This window comes from Cetorhinus maximus, chromosome 29, assembly GCF_964194155.1.
Source record: "Cetorhinus maximus chromosome 29, sCetMax3.hap1.1, whole genome shotgun sequence".
In the NCBI taxonomy this organism is placed as follows: domain Eukaryota; kingdom Metazoa; phylum Chordata; class Chondrichthyes; order Lamniformes; family Cetorhinidae; genus Cetorhinus; species Cetorhinus maximus.
In genome coordinates, this window is record NC_135907.1 from 7,214,206 (window position 1) to 7,236,575 (window position 22,370).

At 41.3% G+C, this 22,370-nt stretch overlaps 1 protein-coding gene across 6 annotated transcripts in view; it reads right to left on the reverse strand.

The window, feature by feature from the left end:
* Window positions 1-22,370, reverse strand: part of LOC144669566 (TOM1-like protein 2) — a 116,434-nt gene that overhangs the window by 32,597 nt on the left and 61,467 nt on the right. For all 6 annotated transcript variants that reach the window (XM_078532058.1, XM_078532060.1, XM_078532056.1 and 3 more), the window contains exons 6-11: window positions 22,081-22,209; window positions 20,846-20,962; window positions 19,611-19,744; window positions 16,521-16,560; window positions 15,480-15,591; window positions 11,925-12,054 (exon numbers count right to left, since the gene is read on the reverse strand). In XM_078532058.1, coding sequence (XP_078388184.1) covers window positions 11,925-12,054; window positions 15,480-15,591; window positions 16,521-16,560; window positions 19,611-19,744; window positions 20,846-20,962; window positions 22,081-22,209 — 662 coding nt within the window. The remainder of the gene's footprint in view (window positions 1-11,924; window positions 12,055-15,479; window positions 15,592-16,520; window positions 16,561-19,610; window positions 19,745-20,845; window positions 20,963-22,080; window positions 22,210-22,370) is intronic.

A 22,370-nucleotide genomic window follows, 5' to 3' on the forward strand; every position in this document is an offset into this window, starting at 1 on the left:
AACTAGCTTTGGCCTTAAGTTCCATCCAGTAGGACCTTTTCTATGCAGGTCCATCTATGTGGCTAATGCAGGCTGACCCCGATCTGAAAATACGCCAAACTTTCTGTTTAGCCTCACATTTGGCTTTATCTCCTAATTTGTTGGCAGCTACAAAAATGTCTCAGGTATGAGGGCTTCTGCTTCTACTAGTTTGTTGAGACGATGCTGCATTCTCCGTTCCACTGTGTCATCTAGTCAGACTATTGACCTCTATTCACCTTAAGTCTTTGCAGGCTATTGCTGTTAGATCCCATATACCCAATCTAAGCACCTTTCCACTGTAAATAAATGTTTCCTCAACTAGGACTCATCGCCGGACCTACAACTGGAATTCGAGCTATGTTATCTTATTTTCCATTCTCACACACCATGCTCTCAGTGTATGGCCCTCACTCTTTGCCCATCATCCTGCACATTCAACCAATTTTTATATTTTCCAGTGGATTTCCCTTCCCGCTACTGCTGCATCCAGTTATTCGAATCTTCTGGATGGTACATTACCCAGGAACCCACTTTGGGCAGTTGGCCTCTACGTAAAATAGCCATTTCTGGTTCATCATGATCAGTTTCTCTACTGGCATCCAACCTCTGATCTGTCATATCTTGTCCCTCAGGCCCCTACTCTGCAAAATGCATGAGTATGCGATGCACATGGTGTTTCGTCATCTATCATATTTGCAAAGAATTTTTAGCATGCATCACCCACGCTTGTGCCATTTGCAACTTGCAAGTCAGTTGGTCGACCAGTATCTTACACAACATCTCGTCAATTGCTGCAGGATTCCTCTCTCATAAACCATTGCTGAATGGGCTCTTGGCCACAGTATTCCTGACTACAATATTCAAATACTTGCACATGTGCTGAAACTTACAAATTCTCCTCCACATTATCCTCAAAAACGTTGGTGTTCCTAGTCAGTACCAACCCATTTTTCCATGACCTTGTGGTTTGTTTGTCCCTGCCATATATCACTGTAGATAGGCTGAATCTAGTTGCCAGATCCACAAAGTGTAACCTCGATCTTTGTCCCATACCTTTAGGTCCATAGCCACTACGTCTTTAAATTCTTGAGCCAGTGGAAGACTTACAACAGGACACGTTGGTGTCCTCCGGTATTTGGCAGAAATGTCGCATTGAGAAGTAACTTGCTCAATAAGTATTTCAAATCCCCTATCAACTACTCCAGCATCCCTCAGCAGAGCTTTTAATTTTTGCGACGCAGGATGTGCGAATAGTCTATGTATTTTTCAAATAATTCTTTTCCTGTCAGCCAGGCTTTTATCCCCTAAAGCCAACAATACTGCCTGGACTTCTCGACAAGAAACATCTGGTTTCCTCAATGGTATGCAGTAATACCCTGATCAAGTGAAACGTAAATCCATGGCTTTCCCGAAAGTGTTTTGTCATTTTCCATGCCTAGTTTCATCTGCGCTTTTTACATTGAAGACTTGCTCAACAATAAAGGTATCTCATTGGAGACAACATCAGAGCTAATGAACAGACTTTTCCAGCTATTTTGCATGAACTTGAGCCTACTGTCATTCCAAAACCTAAAGCAGGTTGAGCTTTCATACTTTTTAACCTCATGTCTATCTTCCTTGTCTAGAGATTCCAGCAATTGAGCCAATTGCTGTAGAGCTGCAACTGCTATCCAACACCACACAGTTGGACGAATCAATGACCAAAATGCTCATCACCAGGCTCAGGCTTTCCATTAACCAATACAATTCCTTCAGTCCAGTCTATCGTCAAGTTTGTATCATCAGAATTGTCTGTATCATGTGTTACCTCAAAGGCTCGATTTTTGTGCTTTGGACAATTCACTGCACTATGATTTTTAGAAAACGTCAGCTAATCATTCCCCGTGCATTTCTAGGGTTTGTATGCCTGCAGTCACCATCTCAGTCCTGCTTTCTGTCTTAAACCACAAATTGGCCAAAGGTGCAACCATCCTCAGACCGCCTATCAGCAACTCCATCTTTGTACTGACGCCTGCATCTAGTATTCTGGTGGTGGTCTTGAAATTCAGCACACAAAGTCCTCCATTCTTTGCATTACTGCAGAGCTGTCCGTTTGTGAGCTGATAGCAGCTGGAAATGATTGCTTTCCAAATTGTTCTTTTAGGGCAGCAGCCATTTGGTTTAAAAGAGAATCTGAAATTGAACCCCCATCAGTACCAGAAGTCTGTCTCTCTGTGGAATCTGTGCACAATCCAGTAACTTGAATGCAAGTACAGTCTCCAATCTCTTATACAACCTATTAAAGTCTATAATATACTCTTACTTGGGCTGATTGCCCATCTTAAATTTATCAAAAGTGGACCACTCTTCATAGGTTTCCAACAGATCATCCTTCTTGTAAATCCTGTAATAGAAAAACTAATCCCTCTTCAGTATACAAGTCATCCACATCTAGCTCTGAAAATACTTTACTTCTAATCTTAATATTTCCTCATAGTGACAAAGCCAAGGCTGTATCTTGCTTCCTCTTGGATGACGAGGTAACCCCAGTCCACATTTACATGTCATATTTCCATTGCTCATACAGTTCAGACTCCGGAAAAAATGGTGATAATCAAAGTTTGAGAATTTGCATCGGTTCTCAGTCATTTCTTACCAGAAGCTGCAGGGAGCATTACTTTTGTCAGAAGAAAGAGATAAAAATCTCTTATTCAGCTTCCATCCTCCACATTGATGTTAATCTTCTGCTACCATGATAACATGCTGAGCAGGTATCAGGTAACGGAATAAGCTGTAGCCAGTCTGTTTTCAACATAGGCTTATTCACAAAACCCAATATAACATAAGTGCAGGCTGTTTTTCCCTTCCACATAGTTTCTCCCCCACACAGGTGGAAACTGGTTCTTATATATGTGCCCTGACCTTACCCCAATTAGTATCAACTGCTCTTAATCACAACTAGATCATTGTCACAACATTTGCAACATTAACAGATACAAAGGACTAATTGGATCTTTCAAATCTGAGATGACAGGTTTTTATTGCATAAGGGTATCAAGGGGTATGGAGCTAAGGTGGGCAAATAGAGTTGAGGCACAGATGAGCCACGACCTAACTGAATGGCCTACTCCAGTCACTGTTTTCCTAATGCTGCACCACACATGGGAAAAATTAATGTTTGACAATGAACGCAAAAAGTAGGAACAGTCAATTTCCAACACGGACATTGATTATCTCAACAACTAGAAAGGCAACATATCATCTACTACACCAAATGGTCTTTTGAAGATGAGTTTTCCAACAGGAAGCAAGTGATCAACTGTTATGCACCATGGATTCTCTGAGAATCTGCTTCAATTTAGTTGAGACTGATCTGTTCCCTCTACACAAAATTCAAACTTTATGTCTAGAATTAAGAGCTAAAATCCTACTTTTTTCCTTTTATTAACTATTTAGCAAGTTCCCTACAGTAAACAGGCAAATTTTAAAATGTCATCGTGCCCTTTTGCCGGGCCATGCAATTTACAGAAAACTTAGTCTCAAAATTTATGCTGTACACAATCCTCTGGTCATCTAGGTATGTGAACCTTTCTTAACATAAGGGGTAGGTCATTCGGCTCCTTGAGCTTGCTCTGCCATTCAGTGAGATCATGGCTGATCCAACTGTGGCTTTAACTCCACTTCCCTGCTTATCCCTCATAACCCTTGTAGATCATAAATCTGTCTTCAGAAGGTAGGCATGTAGGCCCATGGTATTAATAAACAGAAATAAATATAAATGAAATTTGATTAATGTTTAGAAAGTCAATTGAATATTGTGGTTAGGTTACAACCCATTCTAGTATTTCAGCAGGGAAAGCAAAGTCATTAAATTTTCTCCTGCTCCTTATTTTACTGAGGCCCGCAGTCCACATTTAACCTTTAACCACCGACATCTCCTTACATATGGATCAAAGCAAAAAACTGTGGATGCTGGAAATCCAAAACAAAAACAGAAACAGAAATACCTGGAAAAACTCAGCAGGTCTGGCAGCATCAGAGGAGAAGAGCACAGTTGACGTTTCGAGTCCTCATGACCCTTCAACAGAACTAAGTAAAAATAGGAAAGGGGTGAAATATAAGCTGGGGCCCCCCACCCCCCCTTAAACCAGCTTAAATACTATCCTCCTTTTTCACGGTCACATTCTTGCCCAGCAATATGGATTTCCTCAATGGCTGGATCCAGCATGGAGCTGCACACCCCATTTCCTGTAGATATGACCAGCATTGTGGCACTGCCATATAGGGCATAACCAGCTGCTGCAATGTAACAACCTGACTGTAAAGTATCCTTCTCATTTGGCTGATCATGTGTTACCTTTCTATAAATGGCAATGATTGTTCACATGGAAACAAGAACTGCATGCTGGAAGAGTGTCAGAATCCAGCGATTCCTACAGGATTGGGAACCATGGTGCATTCTGTCCTTCTGTCCTCTCAAATGCCATGTCTGGTAATTTACTCTTAGAAGTTTTTGGGCGAGATAATGTTTTGCCCAACTTCCCTCCTTTTCCTAATTTTTAAAGTAAACGCTATCGTATCCAGGTTGTCGATTTCATTCATCCTAATTGTTATGCAGGTTTAAAATGTAAAAGTAAAACTATTTTTTTTGAAGTCTGACATTTAAAGACGGATCTGCGAGCAGGTTTGAAGTTCAGATTCCTTTTTTTGAGGTTAGGGATAAATGCTGGCAGCGGAACATCATTCTGATTGGTTGAGGTTTACATTGTAATGTTGTGAGGTTGCTTACTTCCAAATTTAGATGTGGTTTTTTTTTTGTCGATTTGGAATTTTGCCTCTCAAAATAGGGGGAAATTATTCATTCCCGACTTTCATCTGTGACACACACACTCCTTCATTAAAGAGTAATGCTGTAAAATGACCCAGCTGCCATGTGACACTGGCATTGGAATCCAAACCCTTGTCTGCAGTTCCGACCAAAAGGCAAAGATCTAATGGGTTACCCTCCTGTTATTTCTGGCCAATGGCCCTGCTTGGACTGCAACAATGATCTTGTACCAACTTGTAAAGAATATGACCAGATTGCACAGGGGGTGGGTGATGAACAAGGTGGGCTGAGTTGCATAGCTGTAATCCAACCAACACTTTCCACAGTACAGAATTTCATGAATTGGCTTTTTCCGTTAAAATACTAGATCGGGCCTCACCAAGGCAGATAACACCTGCATGCACTCCAGGCCCAGTGGGAAACCATGCTAGGTTAAGACTTAAAAGAATGGTTGTGAACTTGCGAAGGAAAAATATTGGTAGCAAGGAAGACGACAGGCAAAATGATTGAAAGTGAAACAGTTTTCAGCCACATCAAGCAATACAGTAGAAGTATTGTAAATGACTCACCCTAATATACTCTACAGTTTAGATAGAAGGTTGCAAGTGAACAAGACCTTAATCAGGTCATGCAAAGCCTGCCATTATGACATCGTAATAAGGAATTTATAGTTGCTGTAGGATAAACGGTCTTATTACTCTTTTCTAAAACAGGAATTTGAATTTGACCTGGGGAGACTGAGCTCAAGAACTATAAACTCGAGTGATATTGTTCTCATGATCAAATTAACTTGGTTCCAAGTGTTGAAGCATTATACCGTAAACAACGGAACATTGTTTGCGAGCATATTGTCTTAACCAGCATGGAATTTGCATAAACTTACTAGTTAATGCCACCACATCATAAGGTGTGCCTGGTGCCAGTGCAGCGTGTGAGGGGGAAGAAAGCTAATAGAAAATAAATTCTGGGTGGACATCTCTCTGCCGTTTGAAAAAAGACTTGCATTTATACTGCATTCTCTCAACTTCAGGGCATCCCAAATGCTTTAGGCCAATGAAAAACTCTGAAGTGTAGTCATTGCTGTAATGTCAGAAACACAGCAGCCATTTGTGCACAGCAAGCTGCCATAAACAGCAAATGTTATGATGGCCAGGTAATTGGGATGTGGGCTGAGAGGTAAACATTGACCAGGACACCATGGAGAATTCCATTGCTCTTCTTCAAAGATTACCATTTGATCTTTTACCCAAGAGGGCACACAGGGCCTTGGGTTAATCTCTCATCCAAAAGAGAGCAACTCAAGTCAATGCAGCATTCTCTCATTACTATACTGGAATCAGCTTGAATTATGTGCTTTGTGATGCTCTGCGCCTTGCAAAAGCTTGTATTTGTGAGATATCCCTTTAATCCAAAGTCAAACTAAGCTGGTTCTGGGAAAGGAGTTTGTAATTGGATTTCTTAGCTGCGAGGTCAATTCTGAGAAATAGGTTGCTATACAGATGACAGCTTGACAACCAAAAATGACAAACATCAGCTAATTGGGTTCTAGGTTTCAGCTAGTGTTGTGTGCAGAACACACACACAGACACAGAGCCTCTGTTGGGGTCAGAAGCAGAGTTAGAACTTCTGGTGTTGAACCCAAACAGGGCTGTCAAGGAGTTGGTTTCTGTTCGGAAGAAAGAAACAGGCAGGGTTCTTGAGAGGTTCAGGTCAGGAGAAGGTGAACAGCTCAGTATGGTGAAGCTGTGAGTGGGAGATGGCTAAGGAAGGAAGTCTTGGGCAGCTGGGAAAAGATAACCAAAAAGACCGATTCCAGGATAGGAGGAGTGTTCCTGGAAGAGTATGCCTTTGGGGTATTCATGGAAATTGGGTGTGGTAAGACTGCTGTCTGAAAGGACTTCAGGCCTGCCTCCTGTATAAGTAAAGGAACTGAATCTCCACCTGGGTGACACAGAGATTGTGTGACTAGGTGGCTGAAATTAATGCCATATATGATTTGGGCACAGTGGGGGGTGATGTATTTTTGAGACACCTATCTTTGTTGTATCAATTATTTAAAGTGCAATTTATCGTTTCTATTGAAATACAATTTATCCATTAATGCATACGTAATTTTATGTTGCTTTTGGGTTTGACTATTACAGTAAAAGTGAAAAGTTCCTTTCATCGGGGTCATTTAGGGATTCCTTTTTTTTCATGTTATTTGTCTCTATGGGGATTGTAACAGCTTATATCTCTGGATTGTGGCTTGAACCCACAACCTGACTCAGAAGCAAGGGTGCTACCAATTGAGCCACAGTTAAATGATAAAATTTTTAAACATGGATGCAACAACAAAGATCTGGGGGTTCACAAGCCCAAATCCTTGAAGGTGGCAGGAAAAGTTGATAAGCCTGTTAAAAAAAGCATGTTAACAGATACAAAATGAGTGTACAAAAGCAAGCAAGTTATGCTAAATCTTTATAAATCACAGGCTATGCCTCAGCTGGAAGTTTATGGGCAAAAGAGCATGGGAGTGGGAGTAAATCAGGCAACTCTCTCAAAGAGCAGGTACAGGCACAATGACCAGAGGGCTGAATGATTCTATAAGTTGGGCTATTATTTGGCCCATTCATTCAGGGGAAAACCCCCATACATCCTCATCACATCATCCACTACACTTATATTGTTCCAGGTTTTTACCTCCACTTTGCTAACTGGATATCCATTGCACACGTCTCTCTGGTGAAGGACTCTGAAACTTGCCAGACTGCATTTTGAACCCATGCTCACACCTCAACCTAACTCCCACTGAAGCCCTCACACAAGCCTTTGTCACTTGAACTCAATTACACTAAGGTTGTGCAAGCAGGAAACCTACTTCAGTTCATCCAAAATGTTCCTGCTCACACCATCTCACTTGCCTCGCACCCTCAATAACCCACTGCACCACCTCCCCTCCCAACAATTCAAATCTAAAATTCTCTTTCTTGTATTTAATTCCTCCCTCTCCATAATGTCCTCAAACCTTATAATCCCAACCTTCCCAAGCACTCTGTTCCTCTGGGTCCAACTTCATATGCATACTTCTCACCCTTTGCCTCACCTTTAGCAGCCGTGTTTTCAACCATGTACAACTCTGATTCGCCACAACTCTTCCCTTTCAAGGCCATCTTTAAAACTCTCTCTTCAACCAAGCTCCTGGTCACCTCTCCTATGCTCTTCTCCTTTAGGTTCAGCATCTTTTTTTTGTTGTCACCTCTGATGTGCTCGGAGACATTTTTCTACTTTAATGCCTCAATTTTTAAAATTCGCATCCTCATTTTCAAATTTCTCGATAGCTTTGCCCCCTCCCTAATTCTGTAATCTTAACCAGCCCTAAAACCCTCCTACATCTCTGCACTCCTCTAATTCTGGCTTCTTGTGCATTTGTTTTTTGTTGTTCCACCAATGGCCCTGCATTCAACTGCCTCAGCCCTAAGCTCTAAAATTCCCTCCTTAAACCCGAGTATTGCTGAAGAAAAAGAAAGAAACATGCTACCAAATTTGAACAAAGCTGGACAGTTAACTGTTTCATTCCGCATTCTCCATGGCAACACCTTCACCAGAGTCCACTTGTTAACTACTCAGCACTCTCTTCTCATGCAGTATAAATTGTTGATCCCCCTTTACTATTGGTAACTTCTTGCGCACTGTCCTGATTGAGTGCAAGACGAAAAGCTTGGACAGCATGTCTCTTTTTTCAGCAATACTCCTTACACCTTTCACTTCTCTATCTCTCTTTCCCTTTTTAAGACAGTCCTTAAAACCTACCTCCTCAAACAAGCTGTGGTCATCTGTTTTAAAGTCTCCTTTTAAGGCTTGATGACAAATTTTGTCTGATAATTGTCATGAAGCTATTAATATAGATTATTGGAAATTATTTTTCTTTTAAGTCTGTGAGTGTGTCTTAATTGGATTAAAGCCAGCTAGTCTGGGTGCTTTGATGTACACTAGTTTTGAGATGTAAGAGCAGTAGAGCATTTTGTTGAATAGGGCATTTAAGAAGGGGAGTGAACTCTGGCACCTAGCTATCTGAGACCAAGCAATGTTTATATTACTAATAAAATTGGTACTATGAAAGGGGTTTTACTGTTAGAAGAGGTGGAGTTCAAAGAGGCTGGTGATATAATGAGAATTTACATTCAATGAGGTGTGCTGGGTATAACAAATAACAGTTTTGTGTGTGCAGAGCAGAGGCATGTAACATCAAAGCACCTGTAAGCCTACCACTGTGTCTGCAAGGAACCAAAGTGAAAGGAACCTCATTTTGAATTTGTAAGGTGAAAATGCTTTGCCTGGTGTCTGCTTAAAAATCTATGGGTTGCTGTCGCCTTAGTGGCGATTAGTCTGGGAATTTGTTAAAAGTTATGATAGTAGTAATTTGTAGCCACGTGTATGTGTTTAATGTATTGTAACTTAATAAAATGTTTCATTTAGTTTAATATAAAAACCTCTCGAGAACTGGTGGTCTGATTCCTGAATTTAGAGTTGCATCTCAAGCATACCACTTTAAAATATAGGTTATGATAGTTGTTTAAAGTTTCCCTCAGGGATTCTTAAATAAGACCATAAGACATAGGAGCAGAAATTAGGCCATTCGGCCCATCGAGTCTGCTCCGCCATTCAATCATGGCTGATAAGTTTCTCAACCCCATTCTCCCACCTTCTCCCCGTAACCTTTGATCCCCTTACCAACCAAGAACCTATCTATCTTGTTCTTAAATACACTCAATGACCTGGCCTCCACAGCCTTCTGTGACAATGAATTCCATAGATTCACCACTCTCTGGCTAAAGAAGTTTCTCCTCATCTCTGTTCTAAAAGGTCTTCCCTTTACTCTGAGGCTGTGCCTTCGGGTCCTAGTCTCTCCTACTAATGGAAACACCTTCCCCACGTCCACTCTATCCAGGCCTTTCAGTATTCTGCAAGTTTCAATCAGATCCCCCCTCATCCTTCTAAACTCCATCGAGTATAGACCCAGAGTCTTCAAACGTTCCTCATATGTTAAGCCTTTCATTCCTGGAATCATTCTTGTGAACCTCCTCTCCAGGGCGAGCACATCCTTCCTGAGATACGGGGCCCAAAATTGCTCACAATATTCTAAATGTGGTCTGACCAGAGCCTTATAAAGCCTCAGCAGCACATCCCTGCTTTTATATTCTAGTCCTCTCGAAATAAATGCCAACGTTGCATTTGCCTTCCTAACTACCGACTCAACCTGCAAGAGAATCCTGGACTAGGACTCCCAAGTCCCTTTGCACTCCAGATTTCTGAATTCTCTCCTCATTTAGAAAATAGTCTATGCTGCTATTCTTCCTACCAAAGTGCATGACCTCACACTTCCCCACGTTGTATTCCATCTGCCACTTTAATAACTCAGCTTTACCAACTGCTGGGTCATAACATAATCCTCCAATGAAGTGCCATGGAAGGTTTTACTATGTTTAAAGGAGCTTTATATACATAAGCTGTTGTTGGTGCTACAGCTTGAAATAAGGCAAGTCTGGAACACTTTCTATATACTTTAATAATTAATATTTGAGATTCCAGCTCAGTGGCTTCCTTTCAATACTGAGTAATTGTGTATCATTCATGCCACACAAGTGCCGGTCAATGACCATCTCCAACAAGAAGGAATTTAACCATCGCCTTGACATTCAATGGCATTACCATCGTTGAATACCCCACCAGTAACATCCTGGGGTTTACCATTGAACAGAATGTGAATCAGACTAGCCATATTAAATACTGTGGCTACAACAGCAGATCAGAAGCTGGGAATTCTGTGGCAAGTAATTCACCTCCTGACCCCCCAAAGCCCATCTACAAGGCACAAGTTAGGAGTGTGATGGAACACTCTCCTTTGCCTGGAGGAATGCAGCTCCAACAAACACACAGAGTTGAACACCATTCAGGACAAAGCAGCCCACTTGATTGGCGCCCCATCCACCACCTTAAATATTCACTCCTTTCACCACCGACGCAGAGAGGTAGCAGTGTGTACCATTCACAAGCTGCATTGCAGCAACTTGCCAAGGCTCCTTCAACAGCATCTTCCAAACCTGCGACCTGTACCACTTAGAAGGACAGCATATGCATGGGAACACCATCATCTGCAAGCTCCCCACCAAGCCACACACACCATCCAGAATTGAAACTATAACACCATTCCTCAACTGTTGCTGGATCAAAATCCTGGAACTCTCTTTCTAACAGCACTGTGGATGTGCCTACACACCACATGGACTGCAGTGGTTCAAGAAGGCAGCTCACCACCAAGTTCTCGAGATCAATGGTGGGCAACCGATGCTGGGCAGACCCAGCGATGGCCACATCCAGTGAAAGAATAAAAAAATGGTTAACAAATGCAGGTGGAGAGCATTGACTGTGTTGTTACTTGAGCACATACAAGAACATAAGAAACAGGAACAGGAGTAGACCATTTGGCCCCTCGAGCCTGCTCCGCCATTCAATAAGATCTTAGTTAATCTTCTTGTGTTTCAATTTCCACGTTTCCATCTAACCCCAATAACCTTTGATTCCTTTGCCTAACAAGAATCTATCTACCTCTGCCTTAAAAATATTCAATGACCCCGTCTCCACCGCCTTTTGAGGCAGAGAGTTCCAAAGTCGCAGAACCCTCAGAAAATTTCTACTCATCTCTGTCCTAAAAGGGCAACCCCTAATTTTAAAACAGTGCCCCCTAGTTCTGGACTCACCCAGAACAGAAACATCTTTTTGACATCTACCTTGTCTATGGTGAGGGTTCAGTTAGGAGGTGTATACTTGTAATGCTTCACTCTGAACAAACCAAAACTGAGTAAATATTGGCCCTGGTGTCATTCTTCACCAACTGGTTATCAGGAGTTTAACACTAAGCACTCAAATTCGTCTGGTCTTTCCTCAGAACTCAGTCCTCATTCAGTAGGGATTAGTCTCCAACATGTATATTTACTTATTCTTCCTCTTTCAACACATAGGCACTGTATTTTCTGTTTTTGTTTCAACTTCTAAATTCAGGTAACTGGTGAGAAATTACAAATTGGAGCAACAAACCAGATGAGCCATTACTCACTTCTTGCGCTGATCAGCCAAGGAGTTGCTTCTGGTCTGGGCAAACATGTCAAACTCTTCCTCCTCAGTTTTTGGATGGTCGTTGTTCTCCAAGGACTTCAGTGTTCGACTCACACTTTCTTCTGCAACACCTAAATATACACAAATCCCCAATGTAATACTTCTCAGATAATATAATTTCAACAGACTGATTGCTCCACAATACAGGAGAAACAGGCCGGCGTTTTCAGCATTAAGCTGAACCTTACACTGATTTAGAGAAAGATTTTTAACAAAAATGATTTATTGCATAGAATTTACAGCAAAAAATACAGCCATTCAGCCCAACTGATCTATGTCAGCATTTGTGCTCCATACAAACCTCCTCTCACTACCCCTCATCTCACCTATCAACTACAGGCCATCAGTTTAACCTCTGTGGAGACATGATAATCTAGGACAAAATTAATAGTCACTTAGATAGGTGTCCAACAGGAAGCCAGCATGGATTGTCAAAGGCAAATCATGTTTAAATAATTCAATTGAGTTTTTTATGATGAGTTGATATGGTGTATGTGGATTTCCAAAAAGCATTTGGTGAAGTGCCACAAAACAGGCTTGCCAGCAAAGTTGATGCCCATGGAATAAGAGAGATATTGGCAGCATGGATACGAAGATGGGTGAGTAACACGAGAGAGTAGTGGTGAACGTTTATTTTTCAGACGAGAGGCACGGGTCGGCACTAGAACCACCACTTTTCTTGATAGATTTTAATGACCTGGACTTGGGTGCAGAGCACAAACTCAAAATTGGTGGATGACACAAAGCTGAGAAATACTGTGAGCTTTGAGGAGGATCGTGATAGACTTCAACAGGCTGGTAGAATGTGCAGACACGTGGCAGGTAAAATTTCATGGAGAGAAGTGTGAAGTGGTATATTTTAGTAGGAAGAGCAAGGAGGGACAATCTAAAATAAAGGATACAATTCTAAAGTGGGTGCAGAAACAGAGACACCTGGGGGTTTATGTGCACAAATCGAAGGTATCAGGGCAAGTTGAAAAAGTGATAAAAGGCACATAGGAACCTGGGCTTTATAAATAGCGTACAAAAGCAAGGAAGTTATGGTGAACCTTTATAAAACTCTGATTCAGCTTAGCTGGAGTATTGGGACGAATTCTGGACACCACAGGAAGGATGTGAAGGCTTTAGAGACGGTGGGGGAAAGATTTACGAGAATGGTTCTAGGGATGAGGGACTTTGGTTACGTTGATTGACTGCAGAAGCTGGAGTTGTTTTCCTTTGAGACGGTTGAGGTGAAGATTTGACGGAGGTCTTCAAAGTCACGAGGGTTGTAGATAGAGCTGATGGAGAGAAATCATTGGCAGAAGGGTTGAGAACCAGAATACACAGATTTAAGATGGTTGGTAAAAGAACCAATGGTGACATGAGGAAAAATATTTTACACAGCAATTAGTTAGGATTTGGAATGCACTGCCTGAGAGTGTGATGGAGGCAGATACAATCCAGGCTTTCAAAAGGGGACAGGATAAACACCTTAAGAGAAAGATTCTGCAGGACTACAGGGAAAGGGCAAGGGTATGGGATTAACTGATTTGCTATTGCAGACAGGCTTCACAAGAATAAAAGAAATCGGAGCAGAAGTAGACCATATGGCCCCTCAAGCCTGCTCTGCCGTTCAGTATGATTACAGCTAATCTTCTGTTTCAACACAACTTTCCTGCCCACTCCCCAAATCCCTTACTTTCCTGAGACACCAAAAAACTGTCTATCTCAGCCTGAAATACACTCGACGATGGAGCATCCACAACCTTTTGGGACAGAGAATTCTAAAGATTCATAACTCTGAGTAAAGGGCTTTCTCACCTCAGTCCTAAATGATCAGCTCCCTATTCTGAGACTATGTGTCTGTGTTCTTGATTCCCCAGCCAGGGGAAACAACCTCTCAGTGTCTATTCTTCACCAGTTCTGAAGAAAAGTCATATTAGAGTAGAAACATTAACTCTGTTTCTCTCTCCACAGATACTGCCAAACCTACTGAGTTTATCCAGCATTTTCCGTTTTTATCTCATTGTCTATCCCATCGAGCCCCTTCAGAATCTGATGGCCTCCTCCATTCAGTAGCTGAACAGTCACCAAATGAGTTCCATAGACCATGCGAACCTCAGCAAATTACTGTGGTGTTGTGTAACCATTCTATGATTTTATCACTGCATCTTTCTATTCCTTTCTCCCTCTTGTGTTTATCTAGCTTCTCCTTAAATGTATTAATACTACTCACCTCAACTACGGTTTGCAGTATGGAGTTGTATGTTCTTCATTCTTTGGTTAAAGACGTTTCTCCTCTATTCCATACTAGATTTATTAGTGACTATCTAATATTTATGGCCCCTAGCTCTGGAAACATGTTATTTACATTACTCATAATAGAATTATAATATTCATTACTATTGCAATGTATCAAAAAAAGTGAAACTGTTGCATCTCCCGCCCAACTTTTTCTGAAGTCACCAACTCAGTTCACAGCCCTCTTGTACCTTAGTAAGTGATCAAATACTTAAATGCACTGCACTGTGAGGCACTGAGCCATAAACTAGGCAAGTCAAGCTTCAAATTCTGCTTTTGTCCTCAATCAGCAAGGGTTACAATTGTGGTGCTACATCCATATCTCTGGGCTAGGGAGGGAGAAATATACCAGGTCTGCGGCTTCTACTTTGCCGTTTTCTTTGGTTACCTTCAGCTTCCTGTGTACCTGACAGCTCAAACCTTTCAGCCCCTCAGTCTCAACCAAATAAATTTGTGCTATTCGATTTTTTTTTTAAAAGGAGTATATTATGACGAGTGGTCTTTGAAACTACCAGAAATCCATTGGTGCACAGTAAAGCGAGTAGGATTGCTTGTCTTAAAACAAAAACTGTCCATTTAAAGTAATCTAACTGAGTTTCTGTAGTCAAGTGAAACTTCTTTATCCAGAGAGTAGTTAGGATGTGAAACTTGCTACCACATGGAGCAGTTGAAGTACACGGAACAGATACATTGGAAAGAAGTTATTTAAACACAAGGGGAGAAAGGAATAGAATGGTTACGCTGATAGGGTTAAGATGAAGGAGGGTAGCAGGCAGCTCCTGTGGGCAGGGACCAATTTTTGTGTTGTAGATCTATCTATAACTATGCAATCTTCAACCAACGTCTAATTTATTGAATGTGATATAATTGGCTTAGTTATTTGAGATGTTAACTAGGTTGAAACGCTGCCAATTTCAGGTGGAGTGGATTCAGCATTCTGCATTGGGGAAGGCTATAGACTAAACCGTCAGGGCCTCAATTTAAATTATCAAGCAGGCAACTCCTACAGGGAACAGTAAAAAGACAGGACCAGACTTGGCTGCAATATCTCCCAGAGGTACTGTGCAGACTTAGAAACAAAGAACAATCGCCTGTATGTTGTACTAGAGAGGCACTGCTGCCTGTGAAACTATATGCAGTGATGGGGAAATGCAGTTTTGTTTAACCCCTTCTCAATGTTAATGATTTAAGGTAATTGGGAACCAATACTTACTGAGCCCTGCCAATTGTGATGAGAGATTAGAGGAAGTCACTGGGGTGACAACAGCTGGAGAGCTTGGTGTAAGATTTATTAAATTGTCTGCATTCTCTGAACCACTGGGCACCTTAACAGAAACAGAAAGAAAGAGAGATTGAAAATTAACTTATTACAACATACTAATGTGAAACTAACTCAAGAGGAAATGTAGCGACAAATGAATTCTAAATATGTGGAACCCTGCAATTGGGAAGTGATATGGGATGTCATCAAGTTGGGAAACTCTTTCGAGTTATCAACAGTCACAGATTGGAACTCTTTCGAGTACAATCACAGTTCTTGGTTTCCAGGAGTGGGACATGAACCCACAACCCTCTGATTCAAAGGCGAGGGTGCTATGAGCTGAGCCACAGCTGACACCTCTCATCAAGTTGGGAAGGTGCACCTAGTCAGTCTGAAAAGGAAGTAAATTCCGTGCCTGTGGATATCATGGGTTGATTTTTCTGTATCTGATGTTCCCAAGTTGGCACAGTTTACATCTGGATTCATTGAAATGCTGAGCATTATTGGCTGCCAGTGGGATGCCAAGTCATAGAAATCATACAGCACAGGGAGACCATTCAGCTCATTGTGCTTGTGCTGGGTCTTTAAAAGATCTATCCAATTATGCCCGATCCTCTTCCCTTTCCCATAGTTCTGTAAATTTTATCCTTTTCAAATTTTTATCTCTTTCCCTTTTGAAAGTTATTATTGAACATACTTCCGCTACCCTCTCTGGTGATGGATTCCAGATCATGGTAACTCGCTACTTTAAAAAATTTCTCCGCTCAACCATCTCACCCCTTCTGGATTTCTTTTGTTAATCATCTTAAATCAATTTTCCAGATCCATAAGAACTGCACAGTATGGTACAATCTTGCATCACACACAATACAGACCTTCTTCAAATAACATGCGCACAATGTCATCTACCTTCAGTCTGAGATATTTGCCATGTGTCTATAGTGACTCAAACTAGATTAGTTGGCTTTACTTCAAGAGTTGATCTGTACTCACTCGATTAGCAGCATTCTGTCCAGTTCTGAACCTCTCAAACCTGGATAAAAATGAGAAAGACAGAATCAATGAAATAGGCACAAGATATAAACCGCCAAATAAATATTTGAAGGGAAAAATTTGCAGGGCTATGGGGGAAAAAAGCAAAGGGTGTAGGATTAATTGGACAGCTCATGCAAAGGACCAGTACAGACATGATGGGTCAAATGGTCCACTGTATCATTTTATGATTCCATGAGAAGATACTGAGAATTTTCGGTCTTTAAAACTTTCAGTCAAATCAGGGACAGATTCCACAAGCACTATTAATTCTCAACCAGTCTAAAATCTTTCAAAACTCTTCAGCTTAAGAATGTACATACTAGGAATGTTGGAGATTAAAAATTGAGATAGTACTTTGGCAATGTGCTTAAATGTGGGTTGTGACAAGTGTGAGATATAAAAAATGATTTCATGTTTATCTGAATTCTGTACAAATGGAGCAGGAGTCACCAATTGTTCTGCCCTGTGCTCTTGAATTAAGGGTTTCTCCCATATAAACCAGAAAGTTCATGTTGGAAATTTCAGGCACAAATATCACACTCCTCCTGCTTTGTACAACATCGATGTAGGTTAGCACAACACAAAAAGCTGATAATAGGTTCCAAGCCAGGTGGTGAAGTACAAAACAAGATACCAATCTTTTCCTTGCTGGTAGGTTTATTTACAGGGTGCAGCATTACAGATCTCTGCCTCATTACTACTAATTCCCAGTATCCCAGCACTCTCTTTTATATTCTCTTGTAATAAACTCTCTTTTTAAGCAAAACAAAAATCAATAGATTAAACTAAAAAATCAATAAATCAGAGGGGTTGACAGCCCCTGGTGGGGCACTCCATTTTTATATGTGCTCCAAGATAATCAATCAATACCCACCACCTGTTTACCCCTAACCTTAACTACATAACTGACATTACAGTTACAAGGCAGCTCTTCAACCTATTGTGCCTGTGTCAGCTTTCTGAAGGAGCTATCATAATTAATCCCACACCCCTGCCTTTCCTACCCCTTCAAGTATTTATCTAATTCCCCTTTGAAAGTTACTGTTGAACCTGCTTCCACTGCTCTTTCAGGCATCGCATTCCAGTTCATAATTCACCGTGGAGAAAAATAATTCCCCTCATTCTCACCTGGCTCCTTTAACAACGTTTTAAATCGGTGACTTCTGGCTATCAACCCTCCTACCAGCTCCCCATCTAACCTACCAAAGCCCCTCATAATTTTGAGCAGTTCTATCCCATTTCCCCTCTTTTGTTTTAGGAGGGGAATCTAAGCTTCTCTACTTGATTCACATAACTGAAATCCCTCATCCCTTGATAATTTAGTAAATCTCCACTGCACCCTCTCTAAGGCCTTTGTATCTTTTCTAAAGTGTAGTGTCCGTAATTGGGCACAATTTAGCTATGGCCTAACCAGCGTAATATGGTAGACTGGGTACTTTTCAGGGCCGCAAGTGACGGCCTTAGGCCCATTCATGAGTTTGCACGATATACAGTGCGAAATGGGAAACATGTCTTCGATGAAATGTCACGCAATCTCTTACGCTTTGTATATTTCCGATATGTAGATGATATGTTCGCCATATTTAAATCTGCAGCTGCATGTATAATTTCCTTACATGTCTCAATGGGCTCAATTCTGCACTCAAATTCATCTTTGAAATGGAGCAGTCAAATGAACTCCTTTTCCTTGATTTCTAGTTGAGAAATCTGCCGGGGGATTCTCTACCAAGGTCGACCGCAAGCCTACCTTCACTGGTTAATATACACATTGGGATCCTTACAGTTCCACGTGCTTGGAGATTGGCCTTATCGAAAATCTCGTAAATAGGCCCCAGCCATTTGCTCGCCATGCAAGCTTGATGCCAAAATAAGGCACATTAAAGGCATCCTGCAGGATAATGGCTACCCTAATCAGATCATTTCGTGCTGTATATCATGCAATCTCATGAACAGACCTAAGGCCATCATTTTTGGCCCTGAAAAGTGCCCAGCCTACCTCAGATTACCCTGGAAGGGAAAGGTGTCTCAAAAAAATTGAGCAGCAGGTGAAGCTGGCTGTTACATGCTGTGACTATGCAGTAGCAACACAAGTGGTATTCACCACTAACAGGGTGCTGCTGTCAAGCCAAAAAGATGTTCTGCCTATCACACAAATGGGTAATGTGGTATATGAATTTCAGTGCCAGTGTGATGCTAGATATGTGGGCCGTACATCCCAAAGACGGCCGATCATGTCAAATAGCATATCCCTTCCGCTGTTCACAATGGGCAAGGTACAGACCATACTCAACCAGCCCGTGCTTGCAAAACTCAAAACACAGTGTCCAACATTAGATGTGATTCCGTGATTGGACAACATTTGCTAAATAATCCTCAGTGTGCTAAGAATTATACTGACAACCAATTTAAGATCATCAGTTGGGCTCACAATTTGGCGCATTTGCGTGTACTGGAAGCTACATATATCAATAAACAGGGCCCTGTTCTTTGCAGACAGAAAGAACGTGTACACACATTGCACCTGTTTCAGCTAAACAAAATAAGTGACAGCCATTTGCTGCTTCATTACTCAGGGCAATGCTTTGACGAGAGTTAAGCTACCTGGTTTAAATTTCAAACAGTGTTTGGCAGTTAACTGTAGGTCACCATCAACTGGCGCATTCTCCACGGCAACAACTCTACCAATCAGAGTCCACTTGCCAGCCAATCAGCACTGTCTTCTCATAGTATTAATTGTTGTCCCCTTTTAATTTGGTATTCTTGTGAATTGTCCTAACAAGTGCAAGACGAAAGGTTTTGACAAAAAACATTTCTTTTTTCGGCAATACTCAAGCACTAAAACAGATTAACTAGTCATCACATTCCTATTTAAAGGACACTGTTGAGCAATAATTGGTTGCCACATTTCCTACATAACAGTCACTTCAAAAACTGTAATTGGCTATGAAGTGCTTTGGGACATCAAGGTTGTGAAAGGCATTACATAAATGCAAATTCTTTTTAAAGAAAAGGATCTTTCAGTGTAGCTGTAAAGGTGCACTTGATTACCTGTCATATCGGAGGAATATATTATTGAGGTTGTCATTGACATGCAATAGGTCCTCTGTCACCTGCTCATTGGTGACTCTTGAGATAAGCTCCAGGATCCTCTGCTGCATTGCTCGACATGTTCTGTTCAACTCCTGTTGTGGAAAATGTGTAATTACATGCAACTGCTAAAGATATGGCAGGCAAAGGTGAATTATCTTAAAGCAGGTGTTTAAATATTAAACCAACTTTCTTTTTTTTTTGAAAGTTCTGTTCCTCCCAAAAGTCTGGGCTCCTTGTATTAAGAGTACCAGTCACCTTTGCTGAAGTGGCTATTCTTCCTGCATGAGCCTACACAATATCAGCAGGCTCATTGGTGTTCTTGAGCCCGATCTTGTCCTTGCTTAATGCCACACATCAGCACTTATAGCTGCAGTCACTGGAGAGCATAATAAGATCAGTCTTCTCCTTAATCTCAGGGTACTCAGGCTAACTGTCACCCCTTACTACTGACATCAATCAAGTTGACATGGGACAGGAATCCAAGAACTCAGTATTCTCTATTGTTCAGCTACAGTGTCGATAAACTTGCTGTGTCATTAGGGGATGCCCCAGGTATTTCCATTTGAAGAGTGCATGATTGTCACAAGGGCAGGTTTTTCACATTTACTGTAAACTGTTCCAAATTCTGTTCACCACAAAATCAGAACTTTGGGGTTTAGGCGTACTAGCATATTGGTTTAAGAACATGATGTTTTAACTGATGCAAGGTGAAGACTAATCTGGTTGCTGAGACTTAGGTGTGGATTACTAATACCCAAAAGATGGTTTAGGGTTTAATGGCTTAAGGTATCGAAAATTAAAGATGCCAAAGGGTATGAGTGAACTGACTCAAGGGCCAGGACTCTAAGTCAGAAGATGGAAGTGAATAGTACAGATTTCACTCCTTGACACTGTGTGGAACAGACCATCAAAGGAGGCAGTGGCAACAGAGAAGAAAGGGGCTAGCTTTTGACAATAGAGCTAATTGATGGGAGTTAAAGTATAGTTGATTTTTTTTGAACTGCAGGATTGGCCAGATGGGCCATGATGTTTTCCTCCCCAAATCCAGTTCAATTCCATATTCAAGAAATATGGAGCCAAGGCAGGTAAATTAAGTTGAGATACAGATCCAGCATAATATAACTGAATGGCAATATAGGCCCAACTGGTTGAATGGCTTACTCCTCCCGTCCTATGTTAAAACATTGTTTCACCTGTAGCAGTTCAAGGTCAGAGGATTCTTCTTGACCCGGGACCATCTCAGTCAGCATTTCAGACATCACCTTTACATTACCATTAACAACATCCAGTTCACTCCGCAGTTTAGCGACCTGCAAAACACATTTAAAATCTTGAAAAGTCAAGGATAATCAAGTGGGTTCTAACTGGCGCAGCTATGTTATTCTAACTGCTACCAGCAGGTGGCGACTGAATGACAAACCATTTGATAAGTTTGTTCGTCTTCATTAAAAATGACTAATAGTAAAGTGAGCACTTCAACCATTACGCAACGGGTGTTAAGATTCATTCTGTTCAATGGCAGCTAGCATTTCTCAATAGTTATGACTAACCAGTAGAAACTGAATTGTGTTTCCACAGTTATATCTTATGTGTATTACAAGCAATAAATGCTGTCCTAGCCAGCGATGCCTACATCCCAAATGAATAAAAAAAACTAGCCTCAAATAACGGCAAACTGTGGATTGAAGACATTTAAAATAATCATTTAACCCGACTATTCTGTTTTAATTGGTAGAATGAGAGGAAGAAGGCACAATTATCAAAACAAGCCTTCCAGGACAGTGCCCCTTTCAATAATACCGCAGGATGAGGCGGTTTGGCCCATCATGCCTTTACCGGTTTTATCTGAACGATCTATTAATTGGTTCCACTCCCCTGCTCTTTCCTCATTGCCTTGCAAATCTTCCCCATTCAGGTATTTATCTAGTTCCCTTTTGCAAGTTACTACTGAGTCTGCTTCCAGTTTCTTTCAGGTAGTGCATTTCATTCCAAAACATGGCGATTCAGTGTAAAAGATTTTGTCCTCATGTCACTTCTGCCACTGGAAACAATATCTCCTTGTTTATTCACTCAAAATCCTTCGCAATTTTGAACATTTCTATCAAATCTTCCCTTAACCTTCAAAACTCGAGGGAGAACAATCCAGTTATTCTAGTTTCTCCACATAACCTGAGGTCTTTCAATTCTGGTACCATCCTAGTAAATAGCAGGGGAAACATTTTCTCATTGTGGATTAAGGAGGGAAGGGTGAAAGATTGTTTCTATTGAAAAGCCTTCACATTCTATAACTGGTTTTCTAGTCAATGCATAAGGGACATCAAGCAGAAGAATCTCAAACCAACTACTTAATTTGCTGTGTGTCAACAGTGAACGATGGCTGCAGTTGTGGTGATGCATTTGAGGAGGTAGAGTCTCAACTAGTTTTTACCTGTTCGAGGGAGGGAGTGATTGCACCTTCTGTGGACACTGCTGGGATAGGCTGCTCAGAGACCGGGAACATCGCTGGCTGTGCTGGGGCAGAGTTTTGTGTGACTGCTGGGTCAACTTCGGGAATAGTCTGAAAAATAAAACAAGAGTAAAATGAACATCTGTACGCAAAAGGATGAGTGCAGTGGGTAATGACAAGCTTCCAGAATTAACGTCCAGGATTAACAACAGGACAAAATGAATAGACATCCATTTTGGATAAACGTCTGATGTTAAAACTCCCAAATTATG